A 20,263-nucleotide genomic window follows, 5' to 3' on the forward strand; every position below is an offset into this window, starting at 1 on the left:
AATCGGCCTTCACCTCTAGACATCAGCGTTCATTCCACCAGGGGGTGGCTTCCTCCCAAGCTTTGTTTAGAGGGGTTCCCCTGGAGGATATCTGTATGGCGGCAGGTTTGTCCTCTCCCCATACTTGTGTGAGGTTCTATAACCTTGATGTGAAAATGGCTCCTGGCTCCCAGGTTCTTTCTGTTTGAGCCAGCTGTGTTTTAGTGTTCTGGTCTATAATGGGCCAGACTTGGCAGCGCGTTAGCTTGGCGTGTGTGGTATATCGTTCCCATTGTGTCAGCTACACAGCGTTGAGTGAACCTATGAAAGAGAACGTCTCAGGTTACTTACGTAACCTATGTTCTCTGAGTAGAGAACGAGATGCTACGTCCACTGCCAAGCTCCTCACGCTGTCGACCTGCTTCTTTGACAGGAAAATCTTAGGGGTAAGATGGCACGAGCGCGGGTCTATGTCAATTACGTATGACGTAGGGGCGGTATCTCGCGCCATCAGCCAATGAATTGGCCTGATTCTATACAGGCTTCAGACAATCGTCACACCTGGGAGGAATTCCTATTGCGTCAGCTACGCAGCGTCTCGTTCCCTACTCAGAGAACATGGGTTACATAAGCAACCCGAGGTGTTTTGTGTAGAAACGCCCGTACGCACAATTTTCTGTAGTATGTTTGTTTCATAAATGAAGCCCTATGCGACTTACCCCTCTGAGTGAAGAGACTGTGTCTGTTAGTGGGTCTATGGTGAATCTCCTCATAAATGGCCTCAGTCGTCATCCTGTGTTTCCTCTTAGAGAGAGCTGTGAATGTAGACAGACAAACTTGCTGTCAGTTCACAACACATGACTGATCACACACTGAATAAGACAAAATATGACAGTCTCTGGATCTCTCCTACCTCTCCTCATTACTCTGTTTTGCTGAATCAGTATAATCAGTGGCATTAAGAGCAGTAAAAGCACAACTCCCAGTACAATCACAAGCACTGGGGGGACGGAGAGAAACACTGCTGGAGGAGTTTGTGGAGGAGAAACTGATGTTGAGCGCACTGGAGGAGAAACTGGAGGAGAAGCTGATGTTGTTGTGGCAGGGGGACTGGACAATGACACATCTGGCAAATCTGGCAAAACAGACACAAACACATTCAAAATTATGAATACATACAGTGGTGGCAAAAATGATTAGAACACTAGTATTTTCATCAGCTAAAAAATGGTTTTAAGTCAGTTATTTCTATATTTTGCTGTAGTGTGTAATTTTGGCCACCACTGTAAAATGATCTAAAAATGAATATTATTTCTCAATATTTTGCTGTGACCTGCACAGGTGAGTCCTGTGTGCTCTTTGTGGGAGCAGTCAGTGTGGTTTTTCAGGGAGAGAGGACAGTCCCACAGGTGAAGCTCATTCCCTCTGCACTCGACTCTGTTCAGCCACACAACACCTTCACCAGCACCAAAGGCTGAATTCCCATCAGCCCTCAGTGCTGCTCCACAACCCAGTTGCCTGCAGACCACCTGAGCATCGCTGATGTCCCACTGATCATCACAGACTGAGCCCCACACAGCGTTATGATACACCTCCAGCCTCCCAGAGCACCGGCCCTCCCCTCCACTCAGTCTGAGAGGAATGTGCTCTAAAACACACAAATCAAAGATAAGGCGATAAATTATTGTCCAGCAGAGTTCTGTCAGAACAGCTGTACCTAGAAGGAGTATGTGTGTGGTGTGAAAGTAAATCCTGCTGCTACCCCATAACAAATTTCCATAGATACTGTATATTAGATATGTCTGTTATGATGTTGTTTTTCCATCAAATAAACTTACCTGAATACTGTTTCTGGTGAAAAGATGTGGACCATGTCAGAGAGCTTCTAGGGGTCTCAAGACTCTTCTGTTCTGTAATCACAATATATTATTGTATTATATTACAGTAAAAAGCTCATGTTCTTTATATTATAGCCCAGTTCATGTTTTATTACATGGGTTATACAGCTGTAGAATTGGTCATTTATTTTAGTTGAGTAGGCATGGTTTAATAAGAGATCACGCTAGAGCAACAGAAGTGAAATGGCTCAAGTTCAGCAATGATGGAGTGAAACATGAGGTCCCGCTGTCATAAAGCCATGAATTAAGACAGAATAAGATCTCTTTCTGCAGCACTTTCACTTTGTGAACTGTAGGGATAATATCTGTGATCTTGATCAGCGGCTGATGGTGCATATCTGTTATTAATCTCTCACAGAAGTTTGCTTTGTTGATTCATGACAGTTGTAATCATTGTTTCTCACAGCATAATTGCAAGATTAGTTATCATCTATATCCTTGAGGTCTAAATCTGTTGTAACTATTTGTTCTCTATCGAAATGGTCTCTCACTGTCACAATCGCAACTGTGAGGGAGTGCGGAGCGAGGAACGAGGAGACGAGGAGTACATCACCAAGGAGACTTTAATGACATCAAGGGAACCAGGAAACCACACGTAGCAGGGGAGGTAGACATATACAATACCGGACGACGAACTAAGAACAGGGAACACTTTATATACACACGACATGACGAGGGGATGACGAGACACACCTGGGATCAATAAACATAATAGGAACAGGAAACAGGAATATCAAAAATGGGCATGGAAACACACAAAACACGGAACAGAGTCTGACATTACCCCCCCCCCCCTCCCGGAAGGCGCGTCCTTGCACCCCACAACATCCAACTGGGAGGGGCCCATGGCTGATCAGGCAGTTCGGGGAGCCAGGGCGGAGCAGGCAGCTCGGGGAGCTATGGCAGAGCAGGCAGACTGGGAAGCCATGGTGGAGCAGGCAGACTAGGAAGCCATGGTGGAGCAGGCAGACTAGGAAGCCATGGCGGAGCAGGCAGACTAGGAAGCCATGGCGGAGCAGAGAGTTCAGGAGGCTATGGCGGAACAGGCAGCTCGGGGAGCCTGGCCTCAGCACTTGGCCCAGCCTCCATGGATGGACCCCTACTACCCCCCCTCCCAAAAAAAAATCCTTGGGGAGAATATAGTCTTTCGCGGTCCTCCGTAGGCCTCACTCGGGAACTGTGGCCCTCCCTGGGCTTGACTTAGGGACTGGAGCCCTCCTTGGGCTGGACATGGGGACTGGAGCCCTTCTTGGTCTAGACTCTGGGACTGGAATCCTCTCTGGGCTAAACTCGGGGACTGGAACCCTCTCTGGGCTAGACTCGGGGACTGGAACCCTCACTGGGCTAAACTCAGGAACAGGAGCCCTCCGTGTGCTAAACTCGGGAACTGTAGCCCTCTTTGGGCTGGATTCGGTGGCTGGAGCCGACACTGGAGCGAGCTCTGAGGCTGGAGCCAACAATGGAGCGAGCTCTGGGGCTGGAGCCGACACTGGAGCGAGCCTAGAGACTAGCACCAATCGCCTTCCCCTCCTTAGATTCCTAGTTAGGTTCGGGGTGACAGGTGTGGTCGGAGGACTTGACACTGGAGCGAGCTTTGGGGCTGGAGCCGACACTGGAGCGAGCTCTGGGGGGTGCTCTCGGGCGAGGAAGAGGGCCCTGAGCCATCCATTTCTCCTCATCCTCCTGCTATTAGCTTTGGCGTCGACCAAGAAAGAGCGACTTGCAAGAGCTCTCAGTGAGTGAAGCAGAGATTATCCCACTGTATAGTGGATCCAATAGTCCTGGCTTACGCCTCAATGGGCTCCGAGTGCCCCATTGGAGTGAGGGCCCACTCCACTAGGGGAATGGGCGCCTCCTGGGCTTGGTCCAGTGAAGTTTCCATTGGGAATATTTGCGAGGCAGCCGGCAGGTCGTCACTATCTACCTCTGCTAGATTTTATACCCTGGACGTCCCTACCCTTCAGGCATGGATCTTGTCCGTCTAATTGTATTGCACCCCTAGAGTGTTGCATACGCTTGCCGTGCTGTACAGTTGCACGCAAGTCGACACTCAAAAAATTCCCATGAAATGGCATTCAGCACCGTCTTATATAAGCAGTCAGTATTCGGAGGAAAACAGTGTCCCCCCCAAGCATCATAAACGCAACGCTCGTTCCTGTTCTCAGGGAACCAAGGTTACATTAGTAACCGCAGGCCTAGGATCTTTATATGTACATTTTATTTGCACTTATGTGATCTCTTTAAATTGTGAGTATGTGCATATATTGTATTGATCTCTTGTTACTCAGCATCTAAAAGAGTAAACTGGTTAAGCTTGCCTTTTACCTTAGTCTTTTGGTCACTCGACATCACGTGTGGTAATTGACACTTTAAAGTGATTTAGTACCATAACAGCAAACAGCGCATTCATACGGTCTCTAATCAATTATATTATATTATATTATATTATATTATACACATTTCATGCACACAGCATTATTGTTTAATGATTACTGTATCAGTCTCACCTGAGCAGGTGATTTTGGCCACTTCATCTCTATTGCAGTAATTCTTTCCCCAGGGTGAAGATGGACACTGCCACAGACTTGAATCATGTCGTCGACATTTCACTTCATCCAGCCAGTTAGGAGCTGATTCCACATTTGGAGTAGAATCAGACAAAACGCCCGATCTTCCACAATTTAGCTCTTGACAGATCAGACTCGCTGTATCTCTGTCCATCTGGTTCCAGCACACATTTCCCCATGATCCATTGTAGAAAACCTCCACATTCCCTTCACAGCCCTCAGTTAATCTGAATTCTTTAAACTCTAGATAAAAATGTAAGGAAAAAAATTCCACTCATTAAGGAAATGTAAAAATCTGGGCATTATGGACACGTTAATGTGCTGAAAGTTAATTTCTAAAAACTATATATTAATTTTAAGGTTAACAAAATAAATTACTGGAGCATGTTTACCTGAGCACACGACTCCTACATCCTCATTGTGTTGACAGTCATGTTTTCCCCATCCTGGAGAAGAGCAGCTCCACAGAGACGTCTCATTCCCCTCACACTCCACCTCATCCAGCCATATGGGTCCAGAACCAGGACCAAACCAGGCTGGTACCTGCTGGTTACTGGGGGCCACTCCACACTGCAGCTGTCTGCACACCACATGGGCATCTTTAATATCCCAGGAGTCATCACACACTGTCCCCCATGAGCCACTGTGAAAAACCTCCAGCCTCCCTGCACAGTCTCCCCCAGAACCCACCAGCCTGATGGACCCGCGACCTGATATTCAGAGAAAGAAAAACACATTATTGATCATGAACAACTAAAAAAATCTGCCCAGATGTTGTTCTTCTCACCAAGGCAGGTGATTGACAGCTGTTGTGTGGAGCTGCAGTTGAGAGTTTGTGGAGAGCTGCAGTTCCCCAGATGAGCTTCACTCCCAGAGCACTGGAAGCCCGTCACACTCAAGAGGTTCTTCAAGCGATGCCATAGAAGAACCATTTTTGGTTCCACAAAGAACCATTCAGTCAAAGGTTCTTTAAAGAACCATCTCTTTCTTACCTTTTTGTAATCTGAAGAACCTTATTTTGCCACAAAGAACCTTTTGTGAAACAGAAAGGTTCTTCAGATGTTAAAGGTTCTTTATGGAACCATTTAGACAAAAAGGTTCTTCTATGGCATCGTGAAGCACCTTTATTTTTAAGAGTGCAGCTTGCAAAAGCAGTGATTGACAGCTGTTGTGTGGAGCTGCAGTTGAGAGTTTGTGGAGAGCTGCAGTTCCCCAGATGAGCTTCACTCCCAGAGCACTGGAAGCCCGTCACACACTCATGACTGTGTTCAGGACTGGATGAAGAGGAGCCGTAGAAGTTCAGCACAGAGCCACAGCCCAGCTGTCTGCAGACCACAGAGGATTCAGTGAGACTCCAGGAGTCCAGCAGAACTTTCCTCCAGACCTGATGGATGAAAACGTCCACCTCCCCCTCACACTGTCTCTCTCCAGACAACTGCACCAGACCATCATGAAGAGCCAGAGAGGAACCTGAGTGAAAGATGTAGCATTTTATTAAGATATTTCAAGGTAATATATAACAAAAACAATTTCAGTAAAATCGTACTAGAGCAGATGACTCCAACATCTCGTCTATGAGAACATTCAGCTCGACTCCATGAAGAGATGGAACATTCTGAGAGTTTTGTTTCATTCACGTCACAATCAAACACATCAGCCCAGATTTCACCACTTCCCTCTCCAAACCAGTCTGATCCCACAACAGACACAGCAAACCCACAATTCAGCTGTCTACAGAGGACACTGGCAGCTTTCATATCCCAGCATGCATCACACGCTGTGCCCCACTCATCGAGGAACTGAAGCTCCACTCTTCCAGAACAAGAGTCTGGACTGTTTGCCAGTCTGAGATCAGTGTAACCTGAACAAAGAACAAAGACTTTGGTAATCAAGTATAAAGCAGAAAAGTGTAACATTATTATTTATTTCTCATCTTCTGGTCTGACATCATGTGTCACTGGATTTGGGCAATATTATTGTTTTTGCTGTATTTTGCATTAACTGAATTAAGCCTGGGTGAGCATGAAGAGACTTCTTTTGAACGGAACTGTAGTCACGGTATGCTACTAAATAATCATGATCCTACCCTTTATCTTCATAATGAAATCTCAGCTGGGAGAACAGTAATTCATCTTTTCTGAATCATTAAAGTGTTGGTTTCCAGGAAGTGATATCGAACAAGCAGATATTATAAAAAAGAGACATTGAATATTTTTACCAGAACATATTAGTCCCACATTATTGTCACTGGTGCAGTTGTGTTTGTGTGATGATGTTGAACAGAATGAAATCTGAGATTCATTTCCTCTGCACTGAATCTCTTGTGTCCACATCTGAGCATCTCCTTTGCCAAAAGCAGCTGCTCCCAGCACCTGTACAGGAGCCCCACAGTCCAGTTCTCTACACACAACCTCTGCATCCTGCTGGTCAAAGGCAGCGTCACACACTGACATCCACATCTGATCATGAAGTATCTCTAACCTCCCAGAGCAGAGATTAGGTCCATCAGCAAGTCTGTTACTTTTATGACCTGTGCATATGCCATAAAATAGTATACATTGGACAAAAACATTTAAACATTTGGTGAGCTATCTTTACTTGACACTGATAGATTATTCATAAGAGACAAATATAATGTTTAATGATGTAAGGGTTTTGAAATGTTCTGTACAACCATTAACCTGAGCAGATGACTCCAGCATCCCAGTTGTGTTTACAAAGAGGTTTAGTCCAACCTAATGATGCACAGTTCTTCAGTGTAGACTCCGATCCGGAACAAAATATAGTACTCATCCAGATTGGTCCTGATCCAGCTCCAAAAAATGCACTACCCAGAGCATCTGCAGGTTCTCCGCAGTCCAGCTCTCTACACACCACTGCAGCATCAGCCAAATCCCAACCAGCTTCACACACTGTTCCCCACTGACCTCTATGAAGAACCTCTACTCTACCAGCACAGCGACTGTTACCATCCACAAGCTTCATGTTCTTCATGTCTAGAAGAGAAAGATACTATAAAAACAAACTCTGAAAGGGATTTCAGCTATATATGGTGGGCCCCAAAAATATCTGGACACACAAATATACAAATAAAAACTCATTCCATATTTCAAAAGAATATGTAACAAACAAATGATGCTATGCTTTTCTTAGAACTAACTTACCTTTTTTCATGGATGTATGAACTCAAATTTACACCGATGTCCTAGCAATGTAACCACTGTTGCAGTATAATATTAACATATGAACATATTCCACAAAGTCTGACATCAGGAAATTGTCCAAGAGTTTTTGTCTTCATTATGAACAATATAATGCATCCAATTGCTTCATATTTTCAAACCTAATAAACTTAATTTTGTGAACTGTTTTGACTTAAAATGTCTTTATGCTTTATTTCATTTAGATAAATGGCCCTTAATTTTACATGTTGTATAAAGCAAAGACATTTATACATTTTTAATTATTGTGGCTCAAGTGTCCAAGTACTTTTTGGAGCCACTGTACAATACACCAATGCACACACACTTTTTTTAATGGTCCCATTATGCTTTAGAATACAAGCTGTCAATGATAGTATATATTTATGACTGTCTGGAATACATGATTCTGACTGGGAAATTATACCATTCAGAAGTCAGATGTTTCCTAATCTTCATTGTCCTCCATGGAACCAGACTGCTCATCCATGCCTCTCTTGTAACATACCATGTATTTGCTTGCTCATTTCATTTAAACACAAACTGTGCAATCTTGTATCTCAGTTATCAATTGTAGCAAATGTGACCTCAGAGGACTTCAATATTAATATTACAGTAAAATTGTTGCAGTGTTGGACAATACTATTTTGGACTAGTTTTACAATAATAAAAAGGTAAAATGATAAATTAATATAAACTTAAAGTAATATTTTATGTCCAAGTTTTTTATTTATTTTGGGAGCAGCCATGTAATAAGTGGGATAATATTGGAATTTATTATGCAACAATGACAGACTGACTGTACATGATCTCTTACCAGTACAAATCAATCCTTGGTCATGGTCATGGGAACAGTCATGTTTATATAAAGATGTTGTACAGAGGTGAATCTGAGATTCATTTCCTCTGCACTGAATCTCTTGCGTCCACATCCGAGTGTCTCCTTTGCCAAAAGCAGCTGCTCCCAGCACCTGTACAGGAGCCCCACAGTCCAGCTCTCTACACACAACCTCTGCATCCTGCTGGTCAAATGCAGCATCACACACTGACATCCACGTCTGATCATGAAGTATTTCTAACCTCCCAGAGCAGCGAGAACCTCCAACCAGCCTGACTCCTAAATAAGTATGAACAAAGGGCATATGACACTGTTGTTATAGGCTAGTATACCTGGAAAACATTCTCACATGTAAACAAATTTGTTTATCCATCTAGAATAGATCATCGTTTGTAAATCTCTTAGTACCATGTATAATTTTAAAATTAAACCAATATACAATTTGTAAAAATATAACATCAAATAATAAAATGAGGAGTTTATTTACATTAGATGTATCATTAGTTATGCTATACCAGGGAGAAGTTTGGAGCAGCTCACCTGAGCAGATGACTCCAGCATCTTTAGAATGATCACACTCATATATAAGCCATTCTACTGATCCACATTGTTTCAGTGTAGATTCTGATCCGGTACATAGCGTGGGATTCTACCACATTGGTCCTGATCCTTGTCCAAAATGAGCATCACCCAGAGCATCTACAGGTTCTCCACAGTCCAGCTCTCTACACACCACTGCAGCACTAGTCATGCCCCATCCAGCATCACACACTGTTCCCCACTGACCTCTATGAAGAACCTCCACTCTACCAGCACAGCGAGTGTTACTACCAACCAGTCTCACTCTTTTATTTTCTGTATGTTAAATAGGGAGAATGGGGGAAGGAATTAATTATAAACAGAAAATTACTTTAAAACTAAGTTTTTAAAGAGAGCTATGATAATTTTAATTTCTTTGTAAATTAAAAGAAATTCACTCTAACCTGCACACACAAGTCCAACATTGTTGTTAAGAGAACAATTGTTTTCATGTGATGGTGATGTTGGACAGAGGTGAATCTGAGTTTCATTTCCTCTGCACTGAATCTCTTGTGTCCACATCTGAGCGTCTCCTTTGTCAAAAGCAGCTGCTCCCAGCATCTGTACAGGAGCCCCACAGTCCAGCTCTCTACACACAACCTCTGCATCCTGCTGGTCAAAGGCAGCGTCACACACTGACATCCACGTCTGATCATGAAGTATCTCTAACCCTCCAGAGCAGCGAGAACCTCCAACCAACCTGACTCCTGAAAAAATAATATAGACTTTATATTATAAAGAAATGTTCCATTATTTTTATGAGTTTGACTAAGTTTTATAGTAGGCAGGGATACTGAGAGTACCTGAACAAATTACTCCAGCATTCATACCAGGACACTTTTTCCACTGAACATATCCACACTTTTTCAGTGTGGATTCAGATCCAGTGCACATTGCATTGTTCATCCAGATCTGTTCTGATCCTGGTCCAACATTATTATTACCCAGAGCATCTACAGGTTCTCCACAGTCCAGCTCTCTACACACCACTGCAGCATCAGCCAAATCCCAACCAACATCACAAACTGTTCCCCACTGACCTCTATGATGAACCTCCACTCTACCAGCACAGCGACTGTTACCACCAACCAACCTCACATTCATTATGTCTGTCCGAAAGAACCAAGAAAAAAATTAGAATGGGACAACAGTAACACCATGTCTACACTGGACGCGACCATTGTCACGCTGCCCTACAAGAGGTTGAGGCTATCTTCATTACATATGACATAAAACAAGCAATAAATGTCAATTTATCCTTTGTGTCAGAAGTAGCATAAGCATTTAGAATTCATCAGAAATAGAACTGATAAATTTACTGTCAGGTATTTGCCGTGTCATGTCGCATCACACTGCATTAAAAGAAATCTACTGTTGCCAAGCTTGTCTTTTACCAGCACACAGCAGCCCAACGTTGTGTTCATGAGAACAGTTTCCTTGGACTGATGAGGCTGGACAGAGGTGAATCTGAGATTCATTTCCTCTGCACTGAATCTCTTGTGTCCACATCTGAGCGTCTCCTTTGTCAAAAGCAGCTGCTCCAAGCACCTGTACAGGAGCCCCACAGTCCAGCTCTCTACACACAACCTCTGCATCCTGCTGGTCAAAGGCAGCGTCACACACTGACATCCATGTCTGATCATGAAGTATCTCTAACCTGCCAGAGCAGCGAGAACCTCCAATCAGCCTGACTTCTGAAACAAACAATAGAAAACAAAAAACAGACATCTCTAAAAACATGGTTGATAAGACAATAAAGACCTTTAATAAAAAATAATAATAATAATATGGCAACACATTACATTAGGGTTTATAAAGGTGTTGATCAATAACTAATAACTTATTTACAAATGCATTATAAATCATTGGTAAGAATTTATATTTGCATGAATAAAAAGGGTTATTTTAATGCAATTCCTGCCAAAAAAAATAAATTTTAAGTGCAAGAAGGGGAAGAGGGGGAAGAAAGAAAAAAAGAAGAAAAAAGAAAGAACAGGGAAAAACATAGAGACGGAAAATGTAAGAGCCCCTGTGCAATTTTTTTGTTGTTTTGTGCATAAATGGTGCATAAATCATCATATTTTACTGAAAAGTACTTTCCCGTCCAAATTTCAGGTTGTAACACTGAAAAGAAGGACCACGGTTTGATTCCTACCTCTGACAGGACTAAAACGTTTATTTAAATGTTGCTAAATAACTACCTTATTTGTAACCCAAATTTCCTTCTGGGTACTTTGCTGATGCTGGTTAATCATGAAATGCAATATATTGTTATATATTGCATTTCATGCAATATAAGTTATTTTTCTATGTATGAGTACTGTTTTTCTAATTTTTTTATATCTATTTTTTTGTACAATGCTATTTATCATTATTTTTATTGTATATTTCATCTTTGAATATAATAAATCTTTATTTATCTTTTCTAACTTTGCTATCTTTCCTAATTTTATTATCTTTATTTTTGGGGTAGTTGATGATGCTGGTTATATGTATAAGTACTTTTTTTCTTTCTTTTTATATGTACAATAAAAAAAGACAAAATGTAAAAAAGAAAGAAAAAAAGTACTTATACATATAACCAGCATAGTCTGCAATGTCACCTCAGTTAGCTTACCCATAATATCAGTAAACACTATGCAGGACAGATATTAGCAGATTGGCTAGACAGAGAGAGATGGTAGGTAAAAAAGAGGAACAAAACATTAAAAAGATGGGCTACGATCAGGCAAGAGGTATGACCCGTGTAAATATCGGAGAAGCTTTCCAGCGGTGGAGAGAACTCGATGAGCGGGAAGGCCTGGAAATGGATGCCGAGTTTACTTTGTTTCTTCTTGATAAGTGAGTAATGTTGATTTTGCTTTGTTTCACAGAACTTAACTTATCCAACTTATTCCGCCATCATCGTTGCCAGGGTTGTGTACGTACATGATGCTCACTAGCGCCAACCACAGTGACACGCAGGCAACTACAGACATACACACATTGGAGATATGAACTTTTTTTTATTTCCAAAATATAACTACGTCACCAATGCTTGGAATTTCATGAAACTCAACACACATCAGAGTAGCTGACCATTAGACATTGGCAACAGCTCATAAACTGCCTTGGACGAAGCACTCTATTGATGCATTCGATTTACCTCAGATGTCGAAGCTGGGAATGACATCACACCCAAGTGGACCGTGTTCTAGTAAAGAAGTCAGAAAACCAAGATGGACATACCCATTGTTAGCAATACCAGTTGATTAAAAACACATAAAAAAGTGGTATTTTGCACAGATAACACCATAGTATCCTGTCCACAAACAGAGGTTGGACAGTACTGTGTACACCACTGAGTTTATTGAGACACAGACAAACATAAGTGCTAATAAATAATATATTACTACTGTTTCTCTTCTGTTGATGCACTGAGCAACCATATTGAATTCTGAAGTTGTTCCTCTGAGATTCGGAGTCTGAACTCTGACCCGGGAGGGTGTTCCAGTTAAAAGTTCCTACTGGGAACTCGGAATTATCCAGTTATTGAGTACAAATGGAACGCATTAGTTTTACCTACAGTCCTACAGGTTAAATGCATGTGCTCACTGTGCACTGTTTTTGCTGCTTGCAGCTATATTCTTCTTATTATTATTCCTCTCAGATGGGAGTCTATGGCAGCCCTATGAATGGAACAGAAAAAATGATGAAAATTGTGACACTTATTGGGATGGTTCTCAATAGAACCCTGACCAACTTTGGGGTCTCTAGGACCAATTCTACAGTGTCACCACCAGTTAAAAAACTCACTTTTCAAATGGTTATAACATCTAAATCCTTTGTTCTAGAAAAATTAAATTTAGTCAATCTGATTCTCACCTCATGCTGATCACATTCAATAGCTTACATCAAGACTCCACCCATTACAGTAAAGGCCATACAGTGTTCCATTTTTCGCTACTCCTCCTTCAAAATCTGTCCAATTCTCACCAAAAAAAATAAAAATAAATGTCTCAGAAGATCTTTGGGCCAAGGTTATAACTTTATTGCTTATAACTTTTTGAAACTTTGTCAGAGGATCTTGTGTCTATGGATTCCTTGGGTCATGCGAAATTTGAGGATATCAATTTTTAATCAGAGTCAGATAAACTGCCTGTGTCACGATCTCTAGCTGGAGTGCCCATGAGCTCCGCTAGAGGGCACCCCATCCTGTACCCTTTACCACTCACCCCGCACTCCATTTCCCCTTTGCCTGGACACATCATCATTGCAATCACCTGTCTCTCATCACCTCATCAGTCTCCCACTATAAGAATAGCACACACACACACACACTACCATCACTTCACTTTGCCTTGCCTCTGCCATTGTTGTTTTGCTGGTGTTTTCGACTCTGCCTGTTTGACCACGCTCTTTTAAAAAAGCCTGCAATTGGATCCCAACTTCGTCGTCACAACTCCCTCCGTTACAGCCTTTTCGACTCTGCCATTTTGAAAGTTGTCAAAAGTTGTGATATCTTTTGAACCATTTGATATATCATCACAAAAATTGGTAGGGATTATCGTCAGCATGTCCCGGAAGAACCTTAAAAGTTTTAACACAGCGCCACCTAGTGTTCCAGAGATATAAAGATTTTTGCAAAAACGCTTCTATCTTTTCAAACATTTTCTAAATATTATTTTCTCTGTGTCAGTACATTCCTTGGCTTATGCAGATTTTGACATTATCTCACTTTTAATTTTTTTATCATTTTGTTTGTCCATCATTTCAAAGAAAGTGAAAAACTTTTTTCGCTACTGTAGCGAATCGGCTCATGGGGAAATATGAATAATTAATCATAACTAGTTATAATTAATTATAAATATTTAGATCCGCTGTAGATATTTAGCTGACCTCTCAGGGTCAACTGTCTGTCAATTCTAAGAATGTTAATTTCCTGGTTAAAGGAAATAACTTTCTTACTGTATAATTCTACAAAGAGCTTGTAGCATAAATCTGCATGATTAAGTGACTCCAGTTATGAGCAAACAATGAACAACGTCGAGTGTGATACAAGTAAGACTTTATTAACTACATAAACACTTAAACTAGTCTTACATACTACATAAACACTTAAACTGGTCCAACATACACACACACACACACACACACACACACACATACAGTTGGTATAGGAAAGAGTTAAAACTTAACGCAGTAGAGAGAAGAGAAAATAAGGATATGAAGTTATGGAACCATTTGCATATTCAGCAGATCTACAGCCTCAAGGAGACATCAGATTCTTAGTTCAAACACACCCTTTTAAAAAGGTGCAAATTATACCTAATGGATCAATTAATAAGACTAAGTTTGAATACTTGCACGTCTCGTCTGTCTGAGAGAAAGGCTTGATGCAGTCTGAAGGTCCCAGTTGATCTTTGCTGAAGTTGGTTGATGAAAAAGAACCAGTTTGAGTCAGAGAATCTTGTTGAATGGAAAAGTCAAGGCCGAAGCCTGGCACGGGGGTTAGGGGGTTGCAGAAGCGTTCTAGCTCATGTCTTCCTCTTAGAATCTAACCGAACCACCGACTCGGGGTGGGTCACTGAAGTGCGGCCTTTAAAGTCTGCGAAGATTCACGCCTCTCAAGAGGAGCTTGTCCAATGAGAAAGACTGAAATTCCAAGCGGGAGGTGGCAATTGCTGGAGGGTTTTACGACCCTTTGTCTCTAAGCATGGTATTTCGCATATGTAATTTGATTGGGTGTTGATATAAGCAATAATATACACAATGACCTGAACGATATGTGTGTTCATTCAAAGAAAGGTTTTCCTATTAATTAATTAGAGAAGAGTCAATTTTTCACTGTGTACTGTGGATTTCCTATGGAAATTGTAGTGAGAGGGGTGACTCTCAACATGCCATTAGGTCGTAAAATGTATCTGGTGTCAGGGTTGCCATGGTAACCAGGGTCCTGGGCCCTGTTCACAGACAACTTGGCACCCAGTATGTTTATTGGGTGAGGTGTCTGTGAACGTTTTGTTAATCTAATGAATAACTGATTTGTTAAATCAAATGAAAAATTGTGTGTTTGATTGGTCCAGACGCTACACTACTCCTACAAATTTTGTCCAGTTTTACATAAAAAATCTTATCAGATGATTTTGATATTCAATACCGTTGCCAAGAAATAACTCTCCGAAGTAAACTGTGCATACTAATTGGCTCTTCAGCTATCAGGTTAACCATGAGATTAGGGATGGGTGCCAACACCCGGTATTAAATGGGCAACCTGGGCTAAATTATGAAAGACTGATGTATCGATAAGCTCTGACGTTACGGTTCTGCTGTCGGTACTGGAGAAATTAAGAAAATACACATATATTTATTATTGCTATATAGACATTATCTTGCAAATTCTATTTCACCAGAGTCCCCAGCTGTTTTTTTATGTGCAATAATATTAGGACATTTGTCTATGATACATTTTCGCTATTCGCAATTCAGAAGAGAGATCTTGCTCACACAGAGAGGAGCTACAGAGCACACAACATCAAAGCCCTGTTTAACTGTGATGACTGAGAACTAAACATTCAAACCGCTGCTTACACTTTAGGCATGTGGCTGTGATATTAAGCTCATTTTACTGTTGATTTTGATTTTGGCTTCCAAGGATCATAAAAAAGAAGATATGAGGTAAAACTATTAAAAACTAGCCGTGTTTCTTCTAGCGCAACATCTTTCCCTTCACAGCGGTGCACATTCGTTCCTCCCTAAAACCAAAACTTAAAGGGGTCACATGATGTTACTAAAAAGAACATTATTTTGTATATTTGGTGTAATGAAATGTGTTTATGCAGTTTAAGGTTAAAAAAACACATTATTTTCCACATACTGTACATTTTTGTTTCTCCACTATGCCCCGCCTTTCTGAGACGCGTCGATTTTTACAAAGCTCATCGCTCTGAAAAGCGAGGTGTGCTCTGATTGGCCAGCTATCCAGTGCGTTGTGATTGGCCGAATACCTCAAGCATGTGACAGAAATGTTACACCCCTTACCATATTGTGATGATGCCCTGTCAGGCCAGAGCGTAACATAAAACCATGTCTGCATTTGTGATCGGAGAAATGACAAACAACAAGCCTACTCTACACTGCCCAAAACTGTTTGAATCATCAGTGGCAAATTCTTTAAATATAAAAAACTTACTTACAGTCTGTGAGTCAGAACAGCCTGCATTGTAGTCTACTCTACCAGGATCAGGAAACAGTTCTCCATAAAATGTGCTGCACACATCTGAATATTTGGGTTGAAGTGTTCTGAAACAGTGTTGTAAATACAACTTAACCACTGATTTCTAGTCGTGTCCTCTTTTGGAAGGCCAAACAAAGTAGTTTCGCTTTCATAACGAATCACACAGCGCATTCACAACATGGCGGCAGCAACAATACTAAAGCCAGAATAAAAGTTATGCCTTCTTTCTTTGCGTGAACATTTGGGCGGCGTTATGCAAATCTTCCCACATAGTGACCTAGACATGTGGGGGCGTGTTAGAACGAGCCGTTTTAGGTAGGCGTGGCTGACTCTTAACTTTTATAAAGAATATCTCTTTGGATTTGAGACTTTAGTCTTTGCAACTTTACAGATTTTCTTTATGCACCAAGAGCTTGTAATACTTGAAAGAGAAAGGAAAAATTGAAATCGCATCATATGACCCCTTTAATGTCAGAATCAGCACAATCTGTGATAGTTGTAAAATGCAGTCTTTACTGTTTGGGACATGTTTGATAAAATGCTGAAACCACAATAATCCACACGAAAGATGCTGTTCTCCAGACTGAATCGTGTGTGTGCGCTCCAAAACGGACTTTGGGGTCAATCAAATACACAAAAATAGGTTATATATATTTGGCCTATATTTACCACCGGTTAGCCTGCTCTGAGGACTGTTATGCACATGCTGCGCGCAAATAATATACATGATGCGGAAAGCACTGGTCCGTGCGTGCAGCGCATGCATAACAGTCCTGATCGCAGGCTGTACAGGTGGTCGATAAGAGTGAGTAAAGCGCAGATAAAGGACGTCGGGAACGGGATATTGTTAGATCGCCCGCTCCCTTTCAAATTACACCAGAGTTACCGACCGCTACCGCGTTTTATTCGGAAATGTAATCCTGCGTCGCAAGAATTCTGGTCAGGTCCACGGAAATGTGAGAGAAAAGTGTTTATTACGTTTGAAATATGGATATTTTTAAGCAGTGGCGTAACTTAGTAATGACGGGCCCCAGTGCAGGCTATTACAACGGGCCCCCTGGGGTGCACGGTTATGAAGCACATACAAACACACAGCGCTCGTGTCTATAGAAGGGAACCCATATATGCAAATTTGTGCCTAAACTACTTAATTTAGACCAACCAAAATATTAAATTGAACATCGAAACTCAAATTGAAACTCTTTGCGTGCGTCTCTCTCGTACACACACGGCTGTGCATGCGCCTGGCCGCAGCAGCCAGAAGTACCAAATTAATCCTGTTGAATTTTACAGTCATCAGCATGTGTTACCCAGGGTGCGAACTACGGGGCTCCCCTTAATAAGACGTGTGCTCCCCTGAAAACGTGATTTGTGAAATTTTGGGGGGTCTCAAAAAATATTGACAATGTGTTATTTTGACGTGCAATTTCAGTTTTGTGTAATGTGATCATCGTGGATTATTATGTGTAAAATTGCAAAAATATCATTCATTCATGCATGACGGCGATTTAAACCTAATTCACTTCAATAAAGATAACTATACATGCTATTCTTGTCATGAGCATCAAGGTGTGGGGGAGCTGTGGTGCAAACTCCACTCATGTTTAGTACTTTAACTCAAAGATTCGTAGAAAAAATATAAACGATGGTCTCTGTCGATTCTGTGTTAAAGTAAGGCATGTTATTCGCAATTATGTGTTGTGGCTGGGTTGTTATAGGTCTGCGTGACTCTCGATGTCTTAGGCCTAACTGAACGGATGAATTATGGTATTCTTCTGTAGCCTGACGACGAGGAAATTTAACCGTTGTTCATGTGAACTCAAAGAAAGCCTAATGCTTTGTTTCTAGACTATTTGTGGGTGGCTGTTTGTTGTTTCACCTATCAATTCATGTCGATAAATTACACTGATCACACTCATTTTGATTCATTGATTCACTAAAAAAAGATCCAGCTCTTAATATGCATTTGTTTGTAAATTGGACAACCCTGTTCGTCTCTTATGTCTTGGCTTCACCAAAAAGAACAGGTTTGTAAAAGTCATTTGTTCATGAATTGACTACAAATTGGTCACTCTGTATGTTTTTGATTCGCTTAAAAGAACCAGTTATTTAAAACTCTTCATTAGAAGAACTCAATTCATCCATTTTCAAAAATCAGACTACACTGGTTGTTCTGTACGGTGACGCATTGCTGCCACACACATATTTTTTTTCCCACTCAATTATGTAGTAATAACGAAATGTTATGTCGTTTTAACGACATCTTTTCTCGTTAAAACGATATCTTTTCTCGTTAAAACGACATCTTTTCTAGTTAAAACGACATCTTTTCTCGTAATAACGAGATGTTTTCTCGTTGAAACGACATATTTTCTCGTAATAACAAGGTTTTCTCATTAAAACGACATCTTTTCTCATTAAAACGACATATTTTTTCTCGTAATAACGACATATTATGTTATAAAAACTACATGTTTTCCGTTATTATAGATAGGCTATATGGTACATTATGTGAGCGAGCTAAGCAACTGTCCGCGCTGCTGTCGCCACAGTCTGACATAAACGAGGATCTGCACGCTGCTGAAATGATTGAAATACACTGTTTTAAATGTATTTTAATGTAATGGTTTTAATTGTAGCGGCATGTTTATTAGGATTAATCTCCAATCTGTCTACAATATAGTGCTATCCAATAACTGCACTCAGACCCATGAATACTTGCACAGATCAAAACTGGGCTTAATATTTCTTTATTTGAATGACTGAAGTTTGATTTAACAACAAATCAAAATACGAAAAAACTGAAATAAAGAGATTTTCTAATAGGCTAATAATAATAATAATAATAATAATAATTATTATTATTATTATTCCGTTCTGTTTGGCAAACGAAAATGAGATTTTTCGTATTGTTTGTTTGTGGGTTAAAAAAATGAGCTTGCTAGTTGTGCGTGGGCGGCCCTAAAAACATCACTTTTCTCTCAGCCTGTCTTTACTGTCTATCCTATCACACAGAATAAGAGTTCATCTCATGTACCGCTCTGCAAATTAGTCACAATAACGTTTCTTCAAACTGTCTGGCTGTTTAAGGCCTATAGGCTTTATTTCTTGAAAATATACATCTCATATAAAGCACAACACTGCTCTTCTCGGTTCGGCGGCGCCGGCGCAATCCCTTAGGCTACATGATAACAGAGGAAAGAAATGTCTGCTTTATTTTCTATACTTCCACAATAACAACAAAACGTTACAAATTGCTTTTGAAAAATAACAGGGAGCGCTTTCTGGCGCACCTTGTTATGTCTAAAGGTCTACTTAAATAAAACAATCTAAAACAAATTTGGGTTTATTTAATTCGTATAGCCTAAATCCAACAAGAGGTAGCCTACTGTACAGTCTTTCCCGTCTGAGCTCATCTGCATTCCCATAAGAAGAACGCGATGCAATGCGAGGCTTGATTCAACTAAAGATATCCTTTAATAATACATAATCACTAATACATAATTAATATATAATCAGACTAAAGTATCAAAGCTGCCCAGCATGTGAAACAAATATTAAAGCATAAGCTCATTTGTTTACCCACAAACAAAAATAGGCCTACGAAAAATCTAGCTTAATTTTCGTTTGCTCGTTTTCAAACAGAACGAAATAATACTAATACTACTAATAATAATACTAATAATAATTATTATTATTATTACGCTATTATTATTATTATTATTAGCCTATTAGAAAATCTCTTTATTTCTTTTTGTCCCTATTTCGATTTGTTGTTAAATCAAACACAGTCATTCAAATAAAGAAATATTAAGCCCAGAGTCGAAAATAACAGTTTTGATCTGATCATAGCCTAAAGGAGTCATGGGTCTGAGTGCAGTTATTGGATAGCACTATATTGTAGACAGATTGGAGATTAATCCTAATAAACATGCCTACAATTAAAACCATTACATTAAAATACATTTAAAACAGTGTATTTCAAT

At 40.6% G+C, this 20,263-nt stretch overlaps 1 protein-coding gene and 1 pseudogene across 1 annotated transcript in view; both read right to left on the reverse strand.

Annotated features, from left to right (window-relative positions):
• Window positions 1-561: 561 nt before the first annotated feature.
• LOC107571043 (antigen WC1.1-like) lies at window positions 562-9,043 on the reverse strand (annotated as a pseudogene).
• An 88-nt stretch (window positions 9,044-9,131) lies between these two features.
• The window catches only part of LOC107571044 (deleted in malignant brain tumors 1 protein-like), a 14,540-nt gene continuing 3,408 nt past the window's right edge, over window positions 9,132-20,263 (reverse strand). The window contains exons 3-7 of the mRNA XM_016257326.1: window positions 16,178-16,186; window positions 10,456-10,752; window positions 9,865-10,170; window positions 9,466-9,768; window positions 9,132-9,337 (exon numbers count right to left, since the gene is read on the reverse strand). Of these exons, the coding sequence (XP_016112812.1) occupies window positions 9,132-9,337; window positions 9,466-9,768; window positions 9,865-10,170; window positions 10,456-10,752; window positions 16,178-16,186 (1,121 nt within the window). The remainder of the gene's footprint in view (window positions 9,338-9,465; window positions 9,769-9,864; window positions 10,171-10,455; window positions 10,753-16,177; window positions 16,187-20,263) is intronic.

Source organism: Sinocyclocheilus grahami, unplaced genomic scaffold (assembly GCF_001515645.1).
Source record: "Sinocyclocheilus grahami isolate Dianchi unplaced genomic scaffold, SAMN03320097.WGS_v1.1 scaffold1543.1, whole genome shotgun sequence".
NCBI lineage: Eukaryota > Metazoa > Chordata > Actinopteri > Cypriniformes > Cyprinidae > Sinocyclocheilus > Sinocyclocheilus grahami.